The sequence below is a fragment of the Rhinolophus sinicus genome, linkage group LG04 (assembly GCF_036562045.2).
Source record: "Rhinolophus sinicus isolate RSC01 linkage group LG04, ASM3656204v1, whole genome shotgun sequence".
Lineage (NCBI taxonomy): Eukaryota > Metazoa > Chordata > Mammalia > Chiroptera > Rhinolophidae > Rhinolophus > Rhinolophus sinicus.
In genome coordinates, this window is record NC_133754.1 from 107,942,678 (window position 1) to 107,965,880 (window position 23,203).

The window sequence follows — 23,203 nt, forward strand, 5'->3', positions numbered from 1 at the left end:
TAGTTTAGTGGTTACCAGAGGGTAAGGGGGGGTGGGTGGTGGGGGGTGGGAGATGAGGGTAAGGGGGATCAAATATATGGTGATGGAAGGAGAACTGACTCTGGGTGATGAACACACAATGGGATTTATAGATGATTTAATACAGAATTGTACACCTGAAATCTATGTAATTTTACTAACAATTGTCACCCCAATAAATTTAAAAAATTAAAAAAATAAAATAAAATACCTAGAAATAAATTTAACCAAGGAAGTAAAAGATCTGTACTTAAAAAATTGTAAGACATTGAAGAAATAAATTGAAGATACAAATAAATGGAAGCATATACAACGCTCATGAATAGGAAGAATTAACATCGTTAAAATGTCTATAGTACCCAAAGCAATCTACAGATTCAATGCAATCCCTATCAAAATAGCAATGGCATTATTTACAGAACTAGAACAAATAAGCTTAAAATTTGTATGGGACCACAAAAGACCTCAAATCTTGAGAAAGATGAACAAAATTAGAGGTATCATGCTACCTGATATCAAACAATACAACAAGACTATAGTAATCAATACAGCATGGTACTGACATAAAAACAGACACAAAAAATCAGTGGAACAGACTAGAGAACCTGGAAATAAACCCATGACTATATGGTAAATTAATCTATGATAAAGGAGGCAGAAATATACAATGGGGTAAAGACAGTCTCTTTAATAAATGATGTTGGGAAAACAGGACAGATACAAGCAAAAGAATGAAACTGGATCACTTTCTTCCACCATATACAAGAATGAACTCCAAATGGATTAAAGTCTTAAATGCAAGATCCAAAATGATATAAAACTCCTAGAAGAAAACATAGGTAGTAAACTATTTGATATTACTCTTAGTAATATGTTTTTCAATATGCCTCCTCGGACAAGGGAAACAAAAAGAAAAATAAACATATAGAACTACATGAAACTAAAGAGTTTTTGCATAGCAAAGGAAACCATCAACAAAACAAAAAGACATCCTACTGAATGGAAGAGAATATTTGCCGATGATACATCTGACATGGGGTTAATATAAAAATATATAAAGAATTCATACAACACCAAAAAAATAATAATCAGATTAAAAAATGGTCACTAGACCTGAATATACATTTCTCCAAAAGGGCAGACAGTTGGCCAATAGACATATGAAAAGATGCTCAACATCACTAATCATCAGAGAAATGCAAATAAAAAACACAATAAGCTATCCCCTCACATTTGCCAGAATGGCTATCAATAAATCTACACCCAAGTGTTGGCGAGGATGTGGAGAAAGGGAACCTTCAAATAAGTCAGACAGAGAATAACAAATGCCATATCATTTCACGTGTAAGTGGAATCTGAAAAACAAAATGTAGGAGAATAGAGTTAGTCAGGCTTCCCTCCCCCGACCAGGTGGTGACCCTGGCCGGCCTGTCGGTCAGATAAGATAGAAGGTCGCACAGGAACCGTCCATCCTGATGTTACTGTTTATGTACTCTCATGTCAGCACCTTGGCTGTGTGCCTCCTGTGTCTCTGTATGGTATAAAGAGGTCTGACCATTTTAGGGGACGGCTGGCGTGAGGAACGGAGACCACGGGCTGAGGCAGAGACACGGTTGAGAAGATAAGCTGTATCGTATGGGACTGCTAGAGCAATGGGGCTGTTGGACCTGTGCCCAAGGGCGGATGCTGTGGGGTGCTGAGAAACAGGATGCTGTGAGTTATGAGGCTGCTACTGGCTACAGGTTGTAATCTGAGAATGACCAGCTGTGTGCAACAGTGAGAAACCCCTGGCTGGTCCCAGGCAGCCTGTAAATAAAACATGTCTGCTCTGCCTCCAGCTCCACGTATCTTCTCTCAGCTCCCCGAGTCAGACACCTTACCCCTGGGATAACATCCACTCAGACATTGACCTGACACAAAATAAACAAACAAAACAGGAACAAACCCATGGATACAGAGAACAAACTGACGGTTGCCAGATGGGAGGGGGGTTGAGGGGTTGTGTGAAAATAGGAACGGATTAAAATGTACAAATTGCCAGTTATAAAAACAGTCATAATATATAATAACTATGTGTGTTATCAGATGGGTAGTAGACTTATCAGGGTGATCACTTCATAAGGTATATAAATGTCTAATCACTATGTTGTACACCTGAAACTAATATAATATTGTCATATGTCTTACGTAATTAAAAATTTTAGTTATAAAGAAAACACAATGAGACCCCATTACACAACTATTAGAATGGCCGATATCTGGAACACTGACAACACCATATGCTAGTGAGGATTCAGGGCAGCAGCAGCTCTCACGCAGTGTTGATAGGACTGCAAATGGTGCAGCCTTTTTGGAAGACAGTTTGATGGATTCTTACAAAATTACACATACTCCTTCTATACTCCAACAAATCTGATCCTTGGTATTTACCTAAAGGGGTTGTCTACTTATGTCCACACAAAAATACGCACACAAATGTTTATAGCAACTTCATTCATTGACAAATCTTGGAAGCAACCAAGGCGTCCTTTAGTAGGGAATGGATAAACAAACTGTGGTATATCCATATATTGGAATATTATTCTGCAATATAAAGAAATAAGCTATCAAGACATGAAACTGATCAATAGGGTAGGTAAATATGATAGAAATGAGTGCGAGCAGGAGAGACCCAGCCCAGGTTACAAAGCCCATTGCTGCAGCTCCGACTTAGGTCCAGGACCCTTACACCTGCCCTCACTTAGGGCACTGCTGCCTTCCTGGCCCAGCAGGATTCCAGGCTCACACAGCCACTTTGAAGGCTGGCTGCGTCAGGCAGCTGCCAGGGAACACTTACACAGAAAGGGACAAACACAAGACTCAGGGTCTCACCACTCCCAAGTACAAAGGGGAGGGGGAACAGAGAGGGGTCGCTCCCCAGCAAGCATGACATGAGGTCTGCATTAAGCCCGTAGCTTGGGAGGACATGAGGTGAAGCACGCAGTAAAGGATGCGTATAATTCTGTAGCTCAGGGACGGGAACCGGCCTGTCCCACAGTCTGAAACAGGGGACACTCTGCCTTGGAAGGAATTTTAGACACAGGGAATGGAGAGGTGACGCCCTTCTCCCCCGTATCCTGCTCTGTCTTTTCTCACAGATGGATAACCAGAACTCTGTCTGTCAGGAATCCCCCCTCTGCTGTATTCCACTACATTGGAACAAGTTTGACCTGAGACAATAAGAAGAAGAGGCTCATCTTCCTCTATAATATGGCTTGGCCACAATATAAATTAGGGGACAGGGATAGAAAAAGCTGGCCTGAAAATAGCAGTCTAAACTATAATACCATCTTACAATTGGACCTCTTCTATCAAAAACTAGAAAAATGACAAAAGTGCCATATGCCCATGACTTTTGTCCCTCAGAGGTGACTCAGACCTCTGGTCACTCTGGTAAGACAGTCCCTTCAGTTCTACCGTATTAACTCATCCACCTAAAGGTCCTGATCTCGGGGACAGCCCAACACATGTCCTCGGAACCCCTCCCCCTAAGGGACCACAGGAGATGGCATCTCCTAACTACCTCTCCTGAGACCCACAAAGACCTTTGCCTCCATGCCAAGGTCCCCTTGTGCCCCAAAGATCTGCCCCTCCAGGAGGTAAAGGGAGGCCTAACAGGCAGCTCTAGGAGGGTGCAGGACCCGTTCTCCATCCAGGACCTCCTTCAAATAAAGACAGACTTAGGGAGCTACACAGAGTCTCTCACTAAATATACAAATACAGAGTCTGATTCTCCTGAGGGTGAGTCAATGCTCAAAGAACAGTTCATTACTCAGCCTGCCCCACACATTGGGAGGATTGGCCAATGGACATGTTGGTTGATAACATTTTGGTTGCCAATAGAAATTAAGGTTCCAAGGGTTATACATTTTAATTAATATAAAGATGATGTGTGTTTTCAAAAATACATTTTTTAAGAAACTAGAAAAAACATAGTTTATCCTGAGAATAGTTATTTCTAAATAAGTGACAAGAGACAAACTGAGAGGGACTAGAAAAGTTATAAAAGGTTTCTGAAAAAAAAAATCTTGAAAAAATTTTATATATGGTTAAGATAAAATAAGATTCATTAAATAAATTTAAATAACAAAAGTAAGCTGGTACAAAATTAGAGTTAAGTTTTCTCTCTCTGCTAAGACAATTATTAGACTATTGGTCTGCTACTGATATTATAAGAGCTATCTGCCTAAAAGAACAAAAATCATATAAATCACCAAAATAATTTTCTATGTTTTATATTATCTTAATTAGGTCCGTGGTTTCTCCACAATAGTAAGAACTAAGTTTTACTAATAATTATATAAATTCTGTATTTTGAGACTGCTAGAGTTCACGTGTCCTTCTCGGTATCAGATATAGGCCAGTGTAAGGAAGGTTGGCCTGACGTTTTCCCTAACCTGACAAGATATTATAATTGTGACCCATTGTTACATCTTGATAAAAAGGTTCAGATCCTTCCATGTTTCCCTGAAAATAAAACCTAACCAGACCATCAGCTCTAATGTGTCTTTTGGAGCAAAAATTAATATAAGACCTGATATTATATTACATTAGATCCAGTCTTATATTAAAATAAGACTGGGTATTTATTATTATATTATATTATATTATATTATATTATATTATATTATATTATATTATATTATATTATATTATATTATATTATATTATATTATATTATATTATATTATATTATATTATATTATCATATTATTGACCTGGTCTTAAATTAGATTAAAATAAGACCAGATCTTATATTAATTTTTGCTCCAAAAGACACATTAGAGCTGATGGGGTCAGGCTAGGTCTTACTGTCAGGAAAATACAGTAGACAAGGATAAAGAATTTATTTAAATATCTTTAACAACTCAGACAAAAACAAAAACAACAAAAAAAAAGAGGAAAGAAACAACTAGATCACAGACAACACCAGAGACAGGCCAGACTTTTGGCTGCAGTTATAGACAGGCCAAGCCCAGAGCCACCTCAGGGCCACCCCAGCAGCCCCAGAAGAACACCAGGTAAAGGAGCCTGCTTTGGACGTGCAAGCTCAGACCACGGGAGTGAGGGGTGTCCTAATCCTGCAAAGCAGCGCTGCCCCTGTGCAAATGAAAACCGCACTAGAAAAGGGACCCTCGTCCCCTGCTTTGAAGGGAGCAAGGATTAACTCCTTCCCTATAAATGGCTGTGACTGACTGAGGTTCCCAGCTGTTCCCCGATTCCCCCCGCAAAAAGGCTGTTCTCATTCACAGGGGAGGAACTGCAGGTCACCCTTGACATGACAGGTAAACCTGTTAATTTCCTGATTGATATGGGAGCCACTTATTCTGTCTTGATGGCTCACTCTGGACCTATTTCCTCTAAAACCTATTTGGTTATGGGGATAAATAGAGCCCCTAGATTTGGGCTCATACTCAGCCTGTTCCTTACCATTGGCCTATACCTTAGAGGAAATGTAAAACAAGCAAATCAGACTTGAAAATGGACTCTGGAAAGCTCTGTCAAGAAACCTTTCAACTATGGCTTAACCTTCTACCAATAGCTCTGTTGCAGGTTCAAGTACACCCACAGGCTTCCCTATAACTCAGCCCTTATGATGCTTTCTATGGGAGGCCTTTCACTGTGTCACTTTCTACCCCTATAGCTATCTACCCCTACAGTGCCAGGAGTCTCTAGCTGGATCCATCACTCCCTGATAAAACCCTGGAAAGGAGATGTAGGAGAAGATGTGCCATCTGGATCCCAGTGCTCCTGCAAACCTCTAGAAGGCCTCAAGTTATTATTCAAGAAAGTGCCACTAAGTACTAATAACTAACACCGACTACTATTTACTATTTGATTTTCCTCCCAGCTCTTATTCTTTTTTTACTTATATCCCTCCTGGCACCCCACTAAATAATTGTTTCTTATACAATCAGGCTAAATCATCAACATGATATTAGTTCTCCTAGTTCTATTACATTCCCAGCCCTTTCAGGGAGAATGGGAGACTAACACCCTTGCAAACTTTCCCAACATAATCGCAAAGGGAAATCGCCTCTCTGACTGCTAGATATGCCACACGCAGCCCGGAACACCCCTCCTCTCTCTAGTTTCAGTCTGCCCATTTTAATCTCAGCCTTATCTTTCTTTCAAGGGTCCCCAAGGAGTTCCCTTGGTTGTCAGGTTAGACTTCTCAGCTACACGTCTGGGCTGCACTCACCGCACCCCACTCGTTAATCGGTCTGATACAACTAGGGTCAGAACCGTCAACTGTACATCCACATCTAGCCCTTGTCACTTCTGTACGTATCGAGAGGGAGGCTACCTCTTGTCTGTCCAGTGCCCCTATTAGCCCATTACCTTTGACATTTCTAAAAGGGGTCCTCCAAATACTACCTTCTGGTGTCCAGCTAGTCACAGAGCTCACGACAGACAGGCAACAACATCTCGGAAACTTCGCCACCGACCTCCAAGAGCAGCATGGGTACCAACAAGGCCCAGGGATGCTGAGCTAAGGGGAGACCTTTCCTCTCCCCAATCCAACAGAGCTCCTCCTTGGGGCTCAGGTCTGACCACATGGTTTAAGTCCTCCTTCCACATCGAGCTTGTACCCCCCTCCAGGGTATTTATTTCTCTGTGGTCCTCCTCAAAATGAACTACCCAACGAAAAGTTGCCAGGTGGGTCTACCACCACTCTCCTATCACCCTGGCTACACATGTATTGACAAGTCTCAGTTTGAAGGACGTGCCTTAGGGTTTTTAGGCCTTTGGGGCATATCAATCACGGTTCATAACATCACTCATCCCCAAGCCAAACAGGCCGTAGGACTCATTTAGTTGGTACTGGGGCTGCCGTTGGTCTAGCAGCCTCTTGGGGAGGATCTGCCTATCGTGAGGCTACTTTAACCACCCTAACAAAGTCCTAGCTGCCCTAGCTCAAGGCATCGGAGCTGCCTCCAGAATCTCCGGGGGTGCCTCGGTTCGTTTACAAATGTTGTCTTTGACTACTGACTAGCCCTTGATTACTTATTAGCTGGACAAGGGGGAGTATGTGCAGTAATTAGTAAGACTTGCTGCACTTGTATAAATGCCACCAGTCAAGTAGAAGAAGATATTTAAAAGATATATATAATCAGGCTGAATAGCTTCATAATTTTGCAAAGGAATGTCCAATGACTGACTCTATCGGGCAGGCGGTAAAAGACATTCTACCTGCCATAACTTGGTTTCTACCCTTACTATGGCCTTTAGTTTGTATATTGCTTCTACTGCTATTCGGCCCATGTCTTTTTAATCTACCTGTCAAATTTATCTCCTCCAGATTACAACAGTTCCACTTAAAAATGATGTCCCTCCAGAAATTCCAACCTGTCCCTCCAGAAGACTCAGATTTAACCAGTCTCCTCTCAACAATGTCGCACCGCGTTTGCCTCCTACCTGCTGAAAGTACAGGGACAACACCTCTTTCCTCCTGACAGAGAGCAAGAGGATTGGACCCTGACTATGACATCACTTCCTTTCAGCAGGAAGTAGATACAGAAGAGACACATTGTCCCCTTTCCTAAGAGTTCAGGGTCTCAAACTCTTGAGAGGGGAATGATAGGATGGGTAGATAGAAATGAGCAGGAGAAGGAGAGACCTAGCCCTGGATAGAAAGCCCCTTGCTGCAGCTCCTACTTGGGTCAAGACCCCTTGCAGCTGCCCTCACTTAGGACACCAATGCCTCATTGGCCTGCCAGGATTCCAGGCTCACACATGCCCCTGAGTCAAAGGGATGTGTTGTTAGAAGAGAGAGAGAAAGAGGGGGGAGAGGGAGAGAGAGAGAGAGAGAGAGAGAGAGAGAGAGAGAGAGAGAGAGAGAGAGAGACAGAGAGAGAGAGAGACAGAGAGAGAGACAGAGAGAGAGAGACAGAGAGAGAGAGAGAGAGAGAGAGAGAGAGAGACAGAGAGAGAGAGAGAGACAGAGAGAGAGAGAGAGAGACAGAGAGAGAGAGCATCCCGCTTCTCACAATGTATACGCTGCTACTCAGGGCCGTTGTAATGAGCTCAGACAACCTTGGGAGCAAGAAGGGAGTACTAGGTGTGCCAGATGAAAGAATGAGGTGCTGGAGGTGGGAGTGGGGGGTGGGGAACAATTCTACCCATAGAGATAAAAACCCTCACACGATGTAAGGAGAGCGTGCGTCCCTCTCTTGGGTCAGCCCGCTCCATGTCTCAGAGTGTATTTGCTTTTTCTAATGAACTTCTTGCTGTTCTGTGCTGCACAGACTGTCTCTTGACTGAATTCTTTTTTCAAGAAGACAAAGAGCTGAGGTACAATGTCATTCCCAGTAACAAAACGACATGTGGCAACTTGATTGCATATCACTAAGTAAAAGAAGCCAATCTGAAAAGGCTACATATATACTGTAGAATTCCAGCTATATCATATTCTAGAAAAGGCAAAACTATGGAGACAGTAAAAAGATCAGTGGTTGCCAGTGTTTAAGGGATAAATAGATAGAGCACAGGGGATTTTTAGGGCAGTGAAACTATTCTGTATGCTACCACAACGGTGGATAAATGTCACTATATATTTGTCCAAACCCACAGAATGCAGGACATCAGGAGTAAACTGTGAATTATGGACTTTGGGTGGATTTCAGGTGTCAGTGGAGGTTCATTAGTTATAACAAATGTACCACTCTGGTGGGGGAGGTTGACAGTGGAGGACCCCGTGCCTGTGAGGGTGGGGGGTGAGGGGTGGGGAGAGGGGGCAGAGGGCATATGGGAATCTCTGTACTTTCTGCTCAATTTTGCTGTGAACTTAAAACTGCTCCAGAAAAATAACCTATTAAAGGGTGGGGGGAGGCTGCTGTCTCTTTACCAACAACCCTGAGACTTCACTTGAGTGAAGGCTATGATTTAAATAACTTTACTGAGGAAGGAGATAAATACATAACCTTAGAGTTGTTTTTTAAAACAAACAAACAAAAAACTTACATTTCCAGGATCCTACTTGCAAAACTTAGCTCTTGCACTTGACCTTGCAACTGAAAGAATCAAGTCTATTCCTTCACAGTTTTAGAATCGTGCAACACTGTGTATGTAACTGTACGGAAACTTAGAGGAACCAAAGCTGTGAAAGGAGAATTGTTCGTTTCCTCCAGATCGTCCTGCTTCAGCACCCTAAGAAGACAAGGATTTAGACCTATTCGAAAGGCAAATTTTAATAATCCCAATTATTGTTCACCCATGGCCAATGAAAACTTACATTCAGCAAAAGGGACAGATTCCCAGTGATAGGGGTGGTTCTAAATTACAACGAGAGCTGCTTTAATGAATCAGCCTACTTCTCTCATAGGATCTGAAGGTTTTTGTAAAGAAACAATATTTATCTTTATTTCTTCAACTTCCATTGCAATGCCTGGCGCATGGTAGGCACTTGATAAATGTTTACTGAATTCAATTAACTGCAAGTTGGAGAGCTACACCTTAAATCTCCATATATAAGTTATATATCAACCCTGACATATATTGACCTTAAAACATTGAAACAGCCAAATTCCTTCTAACAGGAAAAGCATGCCCTCTTAATTTCCAGACCTAGTGTGGGGCAGGAATGTGATAGTGGAATGAAGGAAAACACAGAGGAGAGGAGCTCTCACTAACAGAAAGGGATCACCCACAAAGCACTGACTGCAAAAGACAGTTTTGCTCCTCCTTAAACATGACATGGCAGTAAAATTCAACAATCCATTGCACTCAGCTGTTTTTCAGAAAGAATTCACAAATGGAAAGAAGAGAACATGTCTGCATTAGGAGAAAGTAACATCTCTAGATTTGTCTTATCCTTTAAGATTATGCAATTCTGTGCAATAAAATTCATGGTAGAAATAGACACAGCCGTAGTTTTACTGACACCCAAAGGACTCTTTTCATACATTAAATTAGATGGCTTCCCAATATACTAGTGAGAGTGAAACAGGCATTCTGGCTAAAGGATACCTGCTAGGGGCTCTCCCAGGGCCTCAGGCAGGACCTCTAACCCCTTACATCAGTGTAATTGTCACCAAACTTGAACAGGAGTAAAAAGCACAGGGGGCATTTTAAAAATTGGCAATTCCTCAGCCCATCCCTGAAGTTCTGATTTAGTGCATATTTTACTTTGGCCCACCAAACCAGAGCATTTCAGATGCAACTGATGATATCTGGGAACTCAAGGCAGACACACTGTTCTTCAAAGAAGGAAATGCATGCTGCTCAGCACAGATGCTGAGAGATGTCTGCGATGGATGAAAACTCGCCTGTGCCAGGAGAGCCGGACAGCTGCTCCACGTGGCCTATTAGATTCTATGGTTAGCATTTAGCAGTGTTGGAAAGTTGGCTAGTGCAAGACACAATTTCAAAAATCTGAAACCCTCCCAACGTAGTGCCTGGAAAGACACACTTGGGAAACTCAGCTATTGACTCATATTATTGATATTGCCCTAGATATTTAGTTTTGAAAGATTTTAAATAGCCACAGCTCATTAACTGAAGAACTGCCTTGCTTGCATATAAATCTGAAATGTCCGTTTTAAGGGACAAAGTCTAATATTCCACAAACTACACACGAATTGTTAAAATGGTCACAGAGCAATGAAGTATGCATCTTTTAATTCTTCTGCTCACACACTGTTCACATGAATTACCTAAATACCTGTATTGCAATTGTCATCATTCACAGTTTCACTCTATAAATGTTACTTGTATGTAACTCACTTCATGGAGAAAGTACCTAATAAATATTTCTTGAGTGAAGAAATCATTTATTTTCAAAGTTTAGACTAATTTCTTATCCTTTAAGTTTCTCAATTTTCTCCGGTGAAAACTGGAGACAAAATTATTTAATTCTTCCTATTACATAATTGTAGAACCACTGAAAACTGTTCCAAACAAATCTGATAATTTTTTGTTCTATTTCTTTAAAAAATGCCATTGGGATTTTGATGGGGATTGCATTAAATCTGTATATTGCTTTGGGTAATTTAGCCGTTTTAACTATGTTGATTCTTCCAATCCATGAGCACAGAATGTCTTTCCATTTCTTTGTGTCTTTTTCAACTTCTTTCAAAAATGTCTTATAGTTTTCAGCATATAGGTCCTTCACATCCTTGGTTAAGTTTATTCCGAGGTATTTTATTCTTTTTGCTGCAATTGCAAAAGGAATTTTTTTTTGTATTTCTTTTTCTGAGATTTCATTGTTAGTATATAGGAAAGCAATGGACCCCGAATAGCCAAAGCAATCTTAAGAAAAAAGAACAATAATGGAGGTATCACACTTCCTGACTTTAGCTTGTACTACAAGGCTACAATAATCAAAACAGCATGGTATTGGCAGAAAAACAGACACATAGACCAATGCAATAGAATTGAGAACCCAGAAATAAAACCATGTAAGTATGGACGGATAATTTTTGACAAAGAAGCAAAAAACATACAATGGAGGAAAGACAGCCTCTTCAATAAATAGTGCTGGGAGAATTGGATAGCCATGTGCAAAAGAATGAAACTGGACTGCTATCTGTCACCATGTACCAAAATTAATTCAAAATGGATCAAAGACTTAAGCATAAGACCTGACACAATAAACTGCACAGAAGAAAACATAGGTTCTAAACTTATGGACCTTGGGTTCAAAGAGCATTTTATGAATTTCACTTCAAAGGCAAGGGAAGTAAAAGCTAAAATAAACGAATGGGACTATATAAAACTTAAAAGCTTCTGCACAGTAAAAGAAACCATCGTCAAAATAAAGAGGCCACCAACTGAATGGGAGAAGATTTTTGCAAACAGTGCCTCCGATAAGGGGCTAATATCCAAAATATATAAGGAACTCATGCAACTCAACAACAAAAAAACAAACAACCCAATTGAAAAATGGGCAGAGGACCTGAAGAGACATTTCTCCAAAGAGGACATACAAATGGCAAATAGACATATGAAAAAATGCTCAACATCACTAATCATCAGAGAAATGCAAATAAAAACCACAATGAGATATCACCTCACCCCAATCAGAATGGCTATCATCAACAAGCCTCTAGTAACAGAGAGGCTGTGGAGAAAAAGGAACCCTCATACACTGTTGGTGGGAATGCAGACTGGTGCAGCCGTTATGGAAGGCAGTGTGGTGGTTCCTCAAAAAATTATGAATAGAATTACCATATGACCCAGCAATCCCTCTCCTGGGTATCTACCCAAAAATCTGAAAACATTTATACATAAAGACACGTGTGCTCCAATGTTCACTGCAGCTTTGTTTGCGGTGGCCAAGACATGGAAACAACCAAAATGTCCTTCGATAGATGAATGGATAAAGAAATTGTGGTATATATACACAATGGAATACTATTCGGCGGTAAGAAAAGATGATATAGGAACATTTGTGACAACATGGATGGATCTTGAGAGTATGATGCTGAGCGAAATAAGTCAGACAGAAAAAGCAGAGAACCATGTGATTTCACTGATACGTGGTATATAAACCAAAAACAACAAAAGAACAAGACAAACAAATGAGAAACAGAAACTCATAGACACAGACAATAGTTTAGTGGTTGCCAGAGGGTAAGGGGGGTGGGGGGTGGGAGATGAGGGTAAGGGGGATCAAATATATGGTGATGGAAGGAGAACTGACTCTGGGTGGTGAACACACAATGGGATTTATAGATGATGTAATACAGAATTGTATACCTGAAATCTATGTAATTTTACTAACAATTGTCACCCCAATAAATTAAAAAAGAAAAAAAAAAAAGAAAACTTGCACAATTTTTTAAATACCCACGATGAACATGAAAGGATTAATTGTTCATGCTTCTAGAAGACCACGTGACTTTAAAAATGTACAAAATTTAACAAAAATATCTAACAACTGTAATATCATAATTTCTGGATGTTTTGGGAAAGAATCACTCACCTCTTCACTCACTAAACAAATATACATATGGAGAACCCACTGTCTCCCAGGACCACCCTGAGCTCTGTGGATTAGGGAGTGGGAACAACCACAAAGAAAAATGAAGCCGCTGCTCTTTGGAGCATGGGCGAGGGGACAAATAAATAAGTGCTTAGAGCTTCAAGGAGAAGGGGGCCAAAGCCCCAGTGGAGGAGAGCATTCTCCCTGTTAGTGTTGCAGCGGTCTGACCTGGGTCATGGAGCTGCCTGCAGAATGCTGCCTGAGCACCACGCAGCGTGGGGAAGACCGACTGAAATGTGAGGAGAGGCGTACCCTGATGGCACAGTCAGCAATGCATCCAACCGTGCGAACATGAAACCCCTTTTTGTTTAGGAACATTTGATTGGCTTCTCTGTCATTTATCACCGAGAGATGTTGGCCAATACCCCAATCCTGACACTCCAATTTCTATCACTCCACATACAATCAAACAACCATTAAGGCCTGGAAAGTGTTCTTTTGTGTGCGGTGCCACTTTGTCATTCTCGCTGCCACCTTCCCTCTCAGTCCCTCCCACATCTGTGAGATGAAGTGACAGTGGAAGACCTCTGAGGGAATGGATCCCATGGGAAGCAGTGAAGGAAGAAGGACACCGTGATGCCCAGCCGAACCCACGCCAGTTGACTCCGGTAATCACTTGGCATCACAGCCGGTCATCCTCCATCCGGGAAAATGGAGCAGGAAGATGCTCACGGAGGCTCTGCACAGGGGTCGCTGGGGTGGGGCTGAGGAGGAGCTCCCAGGGTCATCCCTGGAGAACGGGACCGTGGTTAATGACACAATATATGTCCTCTTCACGGTAAAATGCGTGCTAGCCTACAAATTGTATCTTCCCACTCCCTCCTGCTTCACCTTTCAACAATACTCACAAGGTAAAGGATCTTTTTCTAGGCAAACATGCAGTGTCTCCCAACAAATGACAGGTCACTTACAAGAAGGAATGAGATTAATCATCAGTAGTGATGTGTATCTCTCAAAGATCAGGTTTTCGGGTTAGTGGTTCACCGTGACAAAGAATAGTAAATTATTATCATCAAAATTTTATTCTTATGATCAAGGAAACCAATATGGTGTCTTCTTATCCCTGAACTATATGTAGTTCAAAATTGATCATTTGATTTTCTCTAATGGGTAACTAACTGACTCTGAGACCATCAACTCTACTGTATACTATGCCTGAAAAATGTTTTTTCAGAAAATTTCCTTGTAACCTTAAGAAAGCAAAGAGTAATTTGGTGTTTGCTTCCTTAAACTCTCTTAAATATATCTTAAACTCTATTCAACGTATCCTCCTCAGTTCCCCAATTTCGTTAACTCTCAGCAATGATTGTGCATTTCACACCATAGCAAAGGATATGCTCTGAAAAGACAGGTTTTCCTGTCACAACTTCCATGAACTGATGTATTGCAAGGAAGCCAAAGAATCAGACACGTAGCAGCTAGTTAACTTGATGACATTACACAGCTATTTATTTTTTTCTGTTTATGTTGCATTACTTTTAGTGTGGTGATGTTCCTATTCTGGTGTCTAAACATCGAAAACACAGCGAAAGTAAAGCTAAATAACAAATCCTTAATTTGATTACCTCCAAACATTTGAACAGATGTCTATAAGTAGACATTTATTTTTCTTAAATCAGCCAAATCTAAGACATTAAAATAGTTAACAGCTCTTACAATACTTGCTTCCATAATAGATATTTTGATTAAAGTCACTTTAATGACCTGAATCAAATCACTGATTTCTAATGCTAATCAGTTTCCCTTTATTACAGCTAAAGGCCTGAGATCAAACCCTTCCAGCCACCTCAGCACTGTACTCACAGGGGCCGGGACCTGGGTGGGCCTCAGAGGCAGGTCAAGCACTGTGGGTTCTACGAACTCGGGAACACAAAGCAGCTCAGGAATAGGAAGGCAATAGTTTCACCAGGGCCGGGGTGGTGTTGTAGTTCTTAATTGCTCACATGCTCAGAAATTCAAAGTGGAGAATATTTTGCCTGGTACCAAACAGGAAAGAATGCAATTCTGCCTAACAGAACTGCCGCCTAATCCACTATATGCCTCTCTGACAACTACTGACAGTGGTTTTTAATTCCTTCAGCAGCTCTGTCTACCATCCACCTCCCCCAAGGGACACGAGAATTTGCACATTTACACAGTGATCACTCTGCGCCTTTTGCCATCAGTTCACCAATCCTAGAAATAGTGTGTTTGGCTTGACTTTATCAAGCTCTCCATTTACCTGAGAATTTATAGACGTTAAATTAAAAACTAATTACAGACTTGAGTACTGCAGGTAGAACCTGACTTAATGTTTCAAGGCAGCAGGTTACTGCCACATGAATCTAAACAGTAATTTCACTGCTTGCTCACAAGCCCAGAGAAATCTTCTGCTGGGTCTTGAACACGCCAAGGAATGGAATGATACTGAAAGGAGAATCAGGACATGAGGTCTAAGCCTCAGCGTTCAAGTGGCTACAGAAGGTCATAGAAACTGCCATAGATTCCAAACAGGGCTGAAACTAGCCCCTTCCTCCCACAGGAACACATGGCATACAATTTCCTTCTCCATGGGACAATCGTGAAGGCAGGTGACGGAACCACAAGTTAGACAGTATTTAAAAGTCACATCTTAATAAGATTTCAGACGAAATAAATTTAAATAACTGGCACACCATTTATCTCAGCCCTTAGAATGACATCCAAAAACACTGTATTTGTCAGTTTAAAACAGCAAACTTTTTTCATGTGGTTTTCCACGAGTTGGATAAAACTGACACACCCTCCATAAGTATCTTATCCAGAAGTACTGCAAAGCAAAAAGTTAATAAAAGGCACATAGAAACGATATATCACACCATTTTTTTCATCTGTGATTTACAACCTTCGAGGGAGGTTTTTTTTTGTTTGTTTGTTTTTTGTTGTTGTTGTTTTTTACTGGTCTATTAAATGGGTATATACAGAAGGTGCCAAAAAATGATTACACATTTTTAAAAAGGAAACAACTGTATTAAAATTCTAATACTTGTTGGAAGTAAAATCAATCATCCCCCAAAACACTTTCTGAGCAAACGTCATACTACACATTGCCACCGTAATTCAATTCAACTTCGAAAAGTAATGCATAGATAGCATCTCTTCAAATGTGTATACGTTTTTCTGGCACCACTAGTATTTAAATAAAAATTCTATAGTTTTTAATTGTAAACTACTTAAAATGTCAAAGGCTTTATGTTTCAATTATATTTCAAATCAGTAATACCCATTATCTAGAACTGAAGGAGGATATTTTTTCCTTCTGATGCAAGCCAGACTCTCTGTTATATTATTGCAGAGCAAGGTTTCCAATGAACAAGAAACAACCAAACTAAGCACAGTCATTATCGCACAATGCTATGTGCACACCTAAAAGACATGTGCACTCTGTGTCAAAGCACTATTTTCAAAAGTGAAAAACACAACTCCTACAACTATAGAACAAATGGAGACCCAAGATTTATAAACTCACCAATGAATGATACGGTAAAAGTACGTTTTGAGAAACTGGGAATTTACAGGCATTTATAAAATAATGTTAGAATAAGATTGCTAGTTTACACAAAAAAACTGATTCATGTCCTACTGGGCAATAAAACCATTCGCACCTGAAAAAAAAAAGAACTCATCAATGTAACTTATAACTCAGTGTCTAAATTCTAATCAAATACTAGTAAATGACCAAGTCAAACTTGGGTACATTCTTCCACATAATTAAACAATCTTGTGGGCCTATTAAACAATGCTTATACATAAGGTCAAAGGTCATGCTGTCATATCCTCTTCGTCCAGGATTCACAAGTTACAGTAACTTTCTTAACACATGATAAAAGACATTTAAAACACATAATCCTGTGCCACAGAATTCAAACTAGGAAAAACAAGTCTTTATATCTTGAAGAAACATATTATATTTGGTTTAATGCCTTTCAAAAATAAACAGATAAATAATTCAGTTTTCAGAAGTTATTCAATAGAAAGCGACAGACACCTAAAGTGACCAGCGCCACAGGGGGATAGGTGGCAGGTGGCGTGGGGACACTGGAAAAGTCACTCTGCAGAATACCTTTGAAGCCAAGCCTTTAAAGGTTCTACACAGTAAGTGGAAAGAAGATCTGAGGTTAATTTCATCTTTGTTATTTAGAAAACTGGAATTTCAGGTAAACCTTGGATCTATTACTTCAAAATTTTTGAGCTATTTTTATACTTTTATATCCAAATTCTGTTTTTGATTTAAAGGGAAATTTTAACTGAAAATTTACTCAGCTAATTGAAATTTGTCTGTTAGTGAATATGTTTAAGAACTTTCAAATGATTTGGGGTTTTTTCCCCCCAAATCAACTCCAGTAAAAAAGCGCATTTTCTTAAGCTCCAGTCCTCTCCCTATAGCACCCTTCCCAGCCTGGGAGGGTCACTCATAACATGTCTTCAGGGTCAGGGTCATTCTGTTTGTTTCTGCTTACTTTCCCAAAATTGTGTAAGCCTCAGGTCCCACAAAACTTAGCTCTACCTACCCCTGCCTACCACGCTGTTGATAGTCACGTGACTATGGAAGTATTTTGGAGAGAAAATGGTTTTGTTTTCTCAAAGTCTTCAGAAACATCCTGACTTCAATTTATGGGAAATGTATTCAATTACTATCCACAAGGTTCTGTTTGCCAGCTTGTTGAAGGCTCGTTCCAAAAAGTCCCAGCTCCAGTGCCTATGAAAGCCCTCAGCCCTATATTCTGACTCCTTTTCCCCAACATTTCACTACATCCACAAATGGATTCACTGCCCATCTGCATCACACTGATGAACTTGGAAGGTCAAATTCTCTCTAGAGAAACACTAAGAGCGCTACTGAGGAAAGAAGAGCCTGAATCAATTAAAACATCAGCAGGACTTTAGTCCATATTAGCCAAAGCGGAAACTTCTCTATAGACTGTATTGAACCTCTAGCACTCATGACATTATGGGAGATGGAATGGACTCACATAGAAATAAAGAATGTTTACACTTAGTAAGTAATTGCAAAGAATCCATGCCCACTGAGATGACAGGATTTCTGCAAATCAAAATCCTGGAGAAGAGACATATAGCAAACACACTTGTAGACATTTGCTGAAATAAATGCCCATCATTTTATACTTGTTAGCAATTGTAACATTATGTTCAGTTCCTCCGTTCTGCACTCATATTTTTATACCAAATAACTGAAGTCAATCATGTTATTGGATTAGGATAATTTATACACTGCAAGTGTCTCTCTATTAGATCATATATGTATGTTGTTTATATTTCAAAGGGATACTATTGTGGGATAATCACTATTACAGGATTATACTAATATACTTTCACCAAAGATGATACAGAGTGATGCCTTGGCACAAACAGAGTTAACGCTCCAATGAAGAAAGGGTTCAGATTTGACACAAATCTTCAAACTGAGGTGCTAATACGCTTATTGCTTAGGTCAAGTGCTAGGTATGCGTGAAGCTCATGGGTTTGTTACCCATGTTGGCCAACAAAATGGGCCTGATCTGGACCCCCAACCATGGGCAGACACACCTCTCACTATGTATGCAGGATGCGATGGGAAGAAGAGAGGCACTAATGGACAAAAACAAGTCCCGATTTTTACTCTCAGATGAGCGATTCAAAGAGTATGCCCTACCTGCAGTGGGCCAGACATATTTTTTTTTCATCTTGCAATGAGAAGGGCACTTTTGACAGGGGAAGGAAACAGAAAGAAGCTTCTAGAGAAAATTACAAGTGCTGGTATATAACAGGGTAGGACTGACTCTGTCACACTAAATTGAATCCCTGGATCTAAAAATGTCACAATTTATATCCAATAATCCCTATCAATGACTGGAATGTGTGGAGGGGACATGCGCTATCAGGTATAGCTTATACTTTATTTACATGGGGAAATACTTCAGCTGTAAATTAACTTCCAATTATATTGTTTGGAAGTCGGGGGGAAGATGAACATTACTCCTCAGTGATGACAACCCAAGAGACAGACTTACAATACTAAACAAGCTAGCAAAGGTTGACATTTTCTTATTCTGATTATGTTTCTTCTTCCTCCCAAAAGGTCTTGAAATTCATAAAGAAATAGTACTTTCACAAGGATAATTCTAAAGCAGAGAGCTATCACCTTCCTCCCTCCATTTGCGCCTCTTTGTGGGACGGGGAAGAACTGTCTGCACAACTTCTAGAAAACAGGACTAGCTTGGAATCTATACTCACACTTTCCTCTGAGCTCCATTCAGGAAGACATCTTCATATAACACACTTATCTTGACGAGGACAGAGATCTAGAAGTCAGACCAGGTAGCTAGCTATTCACATTTTTAAAATATCAGGCCCGGGGTGGGTAGTTGGCTCAGCTGGTTAGAGCACAGTGCTCATAACACCCAGGTCACCAGCTGGATTCCCACATTTGGCCAGTGAGCTGCACCCTCCACAACCAGACTTGACTTGGAGCTGATGGGTCCTGGAAAAACACACTGTTCCCCAATATTCCCCAATAATAATAATAATAATTATTATATATATATATATATATATATATATATATATATATATCAGGCCCTAGGTCATATTTTAGAGGATGCAGTCCATTCAGTTTGTTTCATTTTCAAAAAGACAGAGAATAAAGAGAAAAAATAAAAAGCCTATTATCTTGACCATTTAGAAACAATTTCCCCCTGTGCAGAATCCTCCTGACTTAAAATGTCCCATTGATTAAAAAGGTTCACGTCAAAATGTGTATAACCTCTGAGATGTCAGATCAAAACGTGCAGAACCTCTGAGATGTCAGATGTTTTAAGCAAGTCCTGCTCCTTGAGGAGATGTCTGATGACAAATCCTCACCCAGGCTGACCCCCTGGCTGACTGATTTACTGCTGAAAACTAGCTATAGAGTAACACTGTCATTGGGACCATGTGGGAAGAAGATAAAGCTCTTTTAAAAAATGATGCACAGTTCTCATTAATTTCTTATTAGTACTCAATAATATTTCATTTTTGTTAAAGTCATGTCTGAAAAGATTATTTGAATTTTTAAATACTTCTAAGTAAAAAAGGTTAGCCATCAAAAAGCTTGAGCAATGCTCACGTTCACCATTTCTTGTTCATAGCCTAAATCCCACCCTGATGGCAAACTCTTCCGTAGAATTTCTCAAATAACAGGGCAGGACTAGACAGACCCCTCTACCTTCACTCAGTAATAATAACAGATTTCAAATAATGTTTGAACTACCTTGCTTATACACACATATGCAATACAAATACACAATTTCCAATTATTCAAGAGTTAAAGACAAATTGAATTGGGCAAATTAGCTGATCGAGACCACAATGAGATTCATTCACCATTATTTCTACTGCTACAAATGATACTGTCAAAATGAGATCACCAAGAAATGGTCAAATGCAATTTGTGTAGACTATGAATCTTTAAATCTACAAAGTGGTTGAAATAAATATATACTTGATGCTTGAAGAACTATCAATAGCCATGCTTATGGTGATCGAGGATTCTAACTTTAGTATCTAAAATGATATTAGCAATGCAGATTTACATAGGGACTTTAATTTGACTATTGAATAACAGTAGTAAATACATCTAAATAAAAAGAGGCTGAAATATGAAAACTAGCATTGACATCAGCGAGAGACCCAGACAGAATGACAAATCCAATTTACACACAGATATCTGCATGGATATTGAGACATGGAGCACCTTAGAGGATGTGAGTCCTAAAAAGGATGTTCAGTGTAAAAGAATGTGATATCTCCATGGATTTTAGGGAATAAACTACAAATAGAAATATAAAGAAATATCAAAACAACTGATCTTGTCAATATCCTGTAATTACAGCTAAGGAAACCAGAAAGGCAACAGGGCACTCTGTTTCTCTCTGATTTCTGAAGCCATCTTTGCTTTAAGTAAAATGACCTCCAGTGACTTTTTAATTGTACTTCAGTGTTGTATGTCGAATTATTCTACACTTCATTTATACAAGCAAATCATTTAGTACTAGCCATTTTAAATTTCTTAGCAAAATGAAAAATGCTCTGTTGCAGGACCTAAGGATTAGATTTTATATAAATACCTAATTTAAATCATTCATGAAGGTTGTTGCAGAAAGCTAAATTCAAATTGTATCTGAAATACAGGGCAGTATTTGCATAAAGGAGACTAAAACTCATTTTTAGGAGTGATTCATACACATAATTTGGCATTAAATGAGTGAATACTAAATGATGACAGTACAACATCGTCACAGACTCCCTGCATATAAGGGTGAATGCGTGGGAGGGTAACTTTGCAATGCTTTCCATTTGGTGGTGAACTTTCTGGTGATGGCAGACTTGGACCCCCAACAGCTAAATCTGGATGCCCAACAGCAAGGTCAGTTTCCCAAGAAGCCTACTAGCACTTTCTTGAAGAGCACACAGGCTTTTCCAATAACCCACAGCCTGATTTAATATAAATGAATGTGTGTGTGTGTGTGTGTGTGTGTGTGTGTGTGTGTGTGTATTCTTGATGAGCGTGCGCTGGGAGGGAGGATAAGGGGGACTTCCTTAAAATTCCTCAAGGAAAGAGAAGCCCTGTGATGGGGCCGTCAATCTCACTAACACTTTTAAAACTTTTTCTGATTTCCAGTTTAAAACGCCTTGAGGTCGGCTGAGATAATCGGGCTAGCATCTTTAGATTAGACTCAGAGTGCTGGTCCAGAACAGATCCTCACCGAAGGACAAGTAGGAAACACAACATGTCACAAAATACAAGCCGGTACCCTTGTAAATAATCCTGAATGGCAGCTGTTTTCCCTTCGGAGGGGACTTTCTCCAGGCTGTCCGGGTGGGCTCTGCGGGGAGCCCTTGCACTCCACCGGAGCTCTGGGTCGCCCACTGATTCCGCAGAGCGCCAGCCGCAAACCTCAGTGCTGATGCAGGACCCGAAAGGCCGGCCGCGGTTGCTACAAAATGCATTTGTACCACAAATACATGACTACATTGGCCTGCTGTTCTCTTGTTATCTCACGCTACTCTCCCGCTGGTCTCTCCTCGCGTCTCAACACTCTCACGCGGATTTTAGGTTTCACTAGAACTTGAGCTTCCTCAATGACTATTCAATACCACAGCCTAGGATTAGCTCAGACAAAATGGTCAAAACCGGTTTAGCGCATTTTAGACCTGACAAGAGGACAATCATCGTACACCATCCTGTCTTAGCGCTGACACTTGGAGATGCTTTTTTAATGCCTCATTTCCAGAAACATGCTAGGGACTCCATCTGTAAATGTCCATTAAAAACAGAAACACAAAGCAGTGTTGTCAGTATAAGTTTGGAAAGATGCGCTGTACTCACAAGTGTTCCCTGCTACTCCTGTGCTCCGGGGCTGAACAGACAAAAGGAAGAGCATCCTGAGAAAGGCTCCCGCCACAAGGTTCATGTTCACAGTTGCCTGAGCTCCGCACCGCGAGGCCAAAGCTGTCGGGCAGCTGCTCCGCGAGGGCCCTGCCGCGCCCTCCCCTTGGCTCTCCTGAGCTCGGGGTTGCGCGCCCTGGGATCCCGCGCAGCCGCCGGGATGCGCCCCCACCTGCGGCCACACCCACCCCGCCAGCCCTGCCCGCTCCGCCCGCTCCCACCGTGCAGAGCTCCGCGCGGCCCGGGCGCCCCTGGCGGTGGTGGGCGGAAGAGCGCGTCACACCGTGGACCGCCTTTGGCCTTAAAGCTGCGCTTTTGGAGATCCGGCAGGTCGCTGCGAAAGCGCGGCGCTCGCTCCTTCACCCGCGGGTTTCCCACTCTCAACAGCTGAGCAGTTCAATGAACTTCAGGCTGAGAGGCCACTATGATGATGCCTGAGCATTAGCATTGAGCTTTAGCATTGGTGCTAGTCATTTTTTTTTTAGTTGAAAAGGAGAAGTTAAGACAGAAATAACTAATCAGGTTTGAAGAAAATATTTACATGTATTGAAAACCAACGTGAAGAAGACTTTTTTAAACTAATTTAATGAATCATTAAAAACACCTTAATGGACCTTATTATGGTTATAATTTTGCAATATATACAAGTGTCAAATCATCACACTGTACACCCTAAACTACAGTGTTGTATGTCAAGTGATATCTCAGTGAAACTG

The 23,203-nt window shown here is 40.7% G+C and overlaps 1 protein-coding gene across 2 annotated transcripts in view; it reads right to left on the reverse strand.

Annotated features, from left to right (window-relative positions):
• The window catches only part of LOC109437996 (contactin-associated protein-like 3), a 194,336-nt gene extending 171,696 nt beyond the window's left edge, over window positions 1-22,640 (reverse strand). For both annotated transcript variants that reach the window (XM_019717554.2, XM_019717553.2), the window contains exon 1: window positions 22,428-22,640. In XM_019717554.2, the coding sequence (XP_019573113.2) occupies window positions 22,428-22,512 (85 nt within the window). In that variant the 5' untranslated portion in view covers window positions 22,513-22,640. The remainder of the gene's footprint in view (window positions 1-22,427) is intronic.
• Window positions 22,641-23,203: the final 563 nt, after the last annotated feature.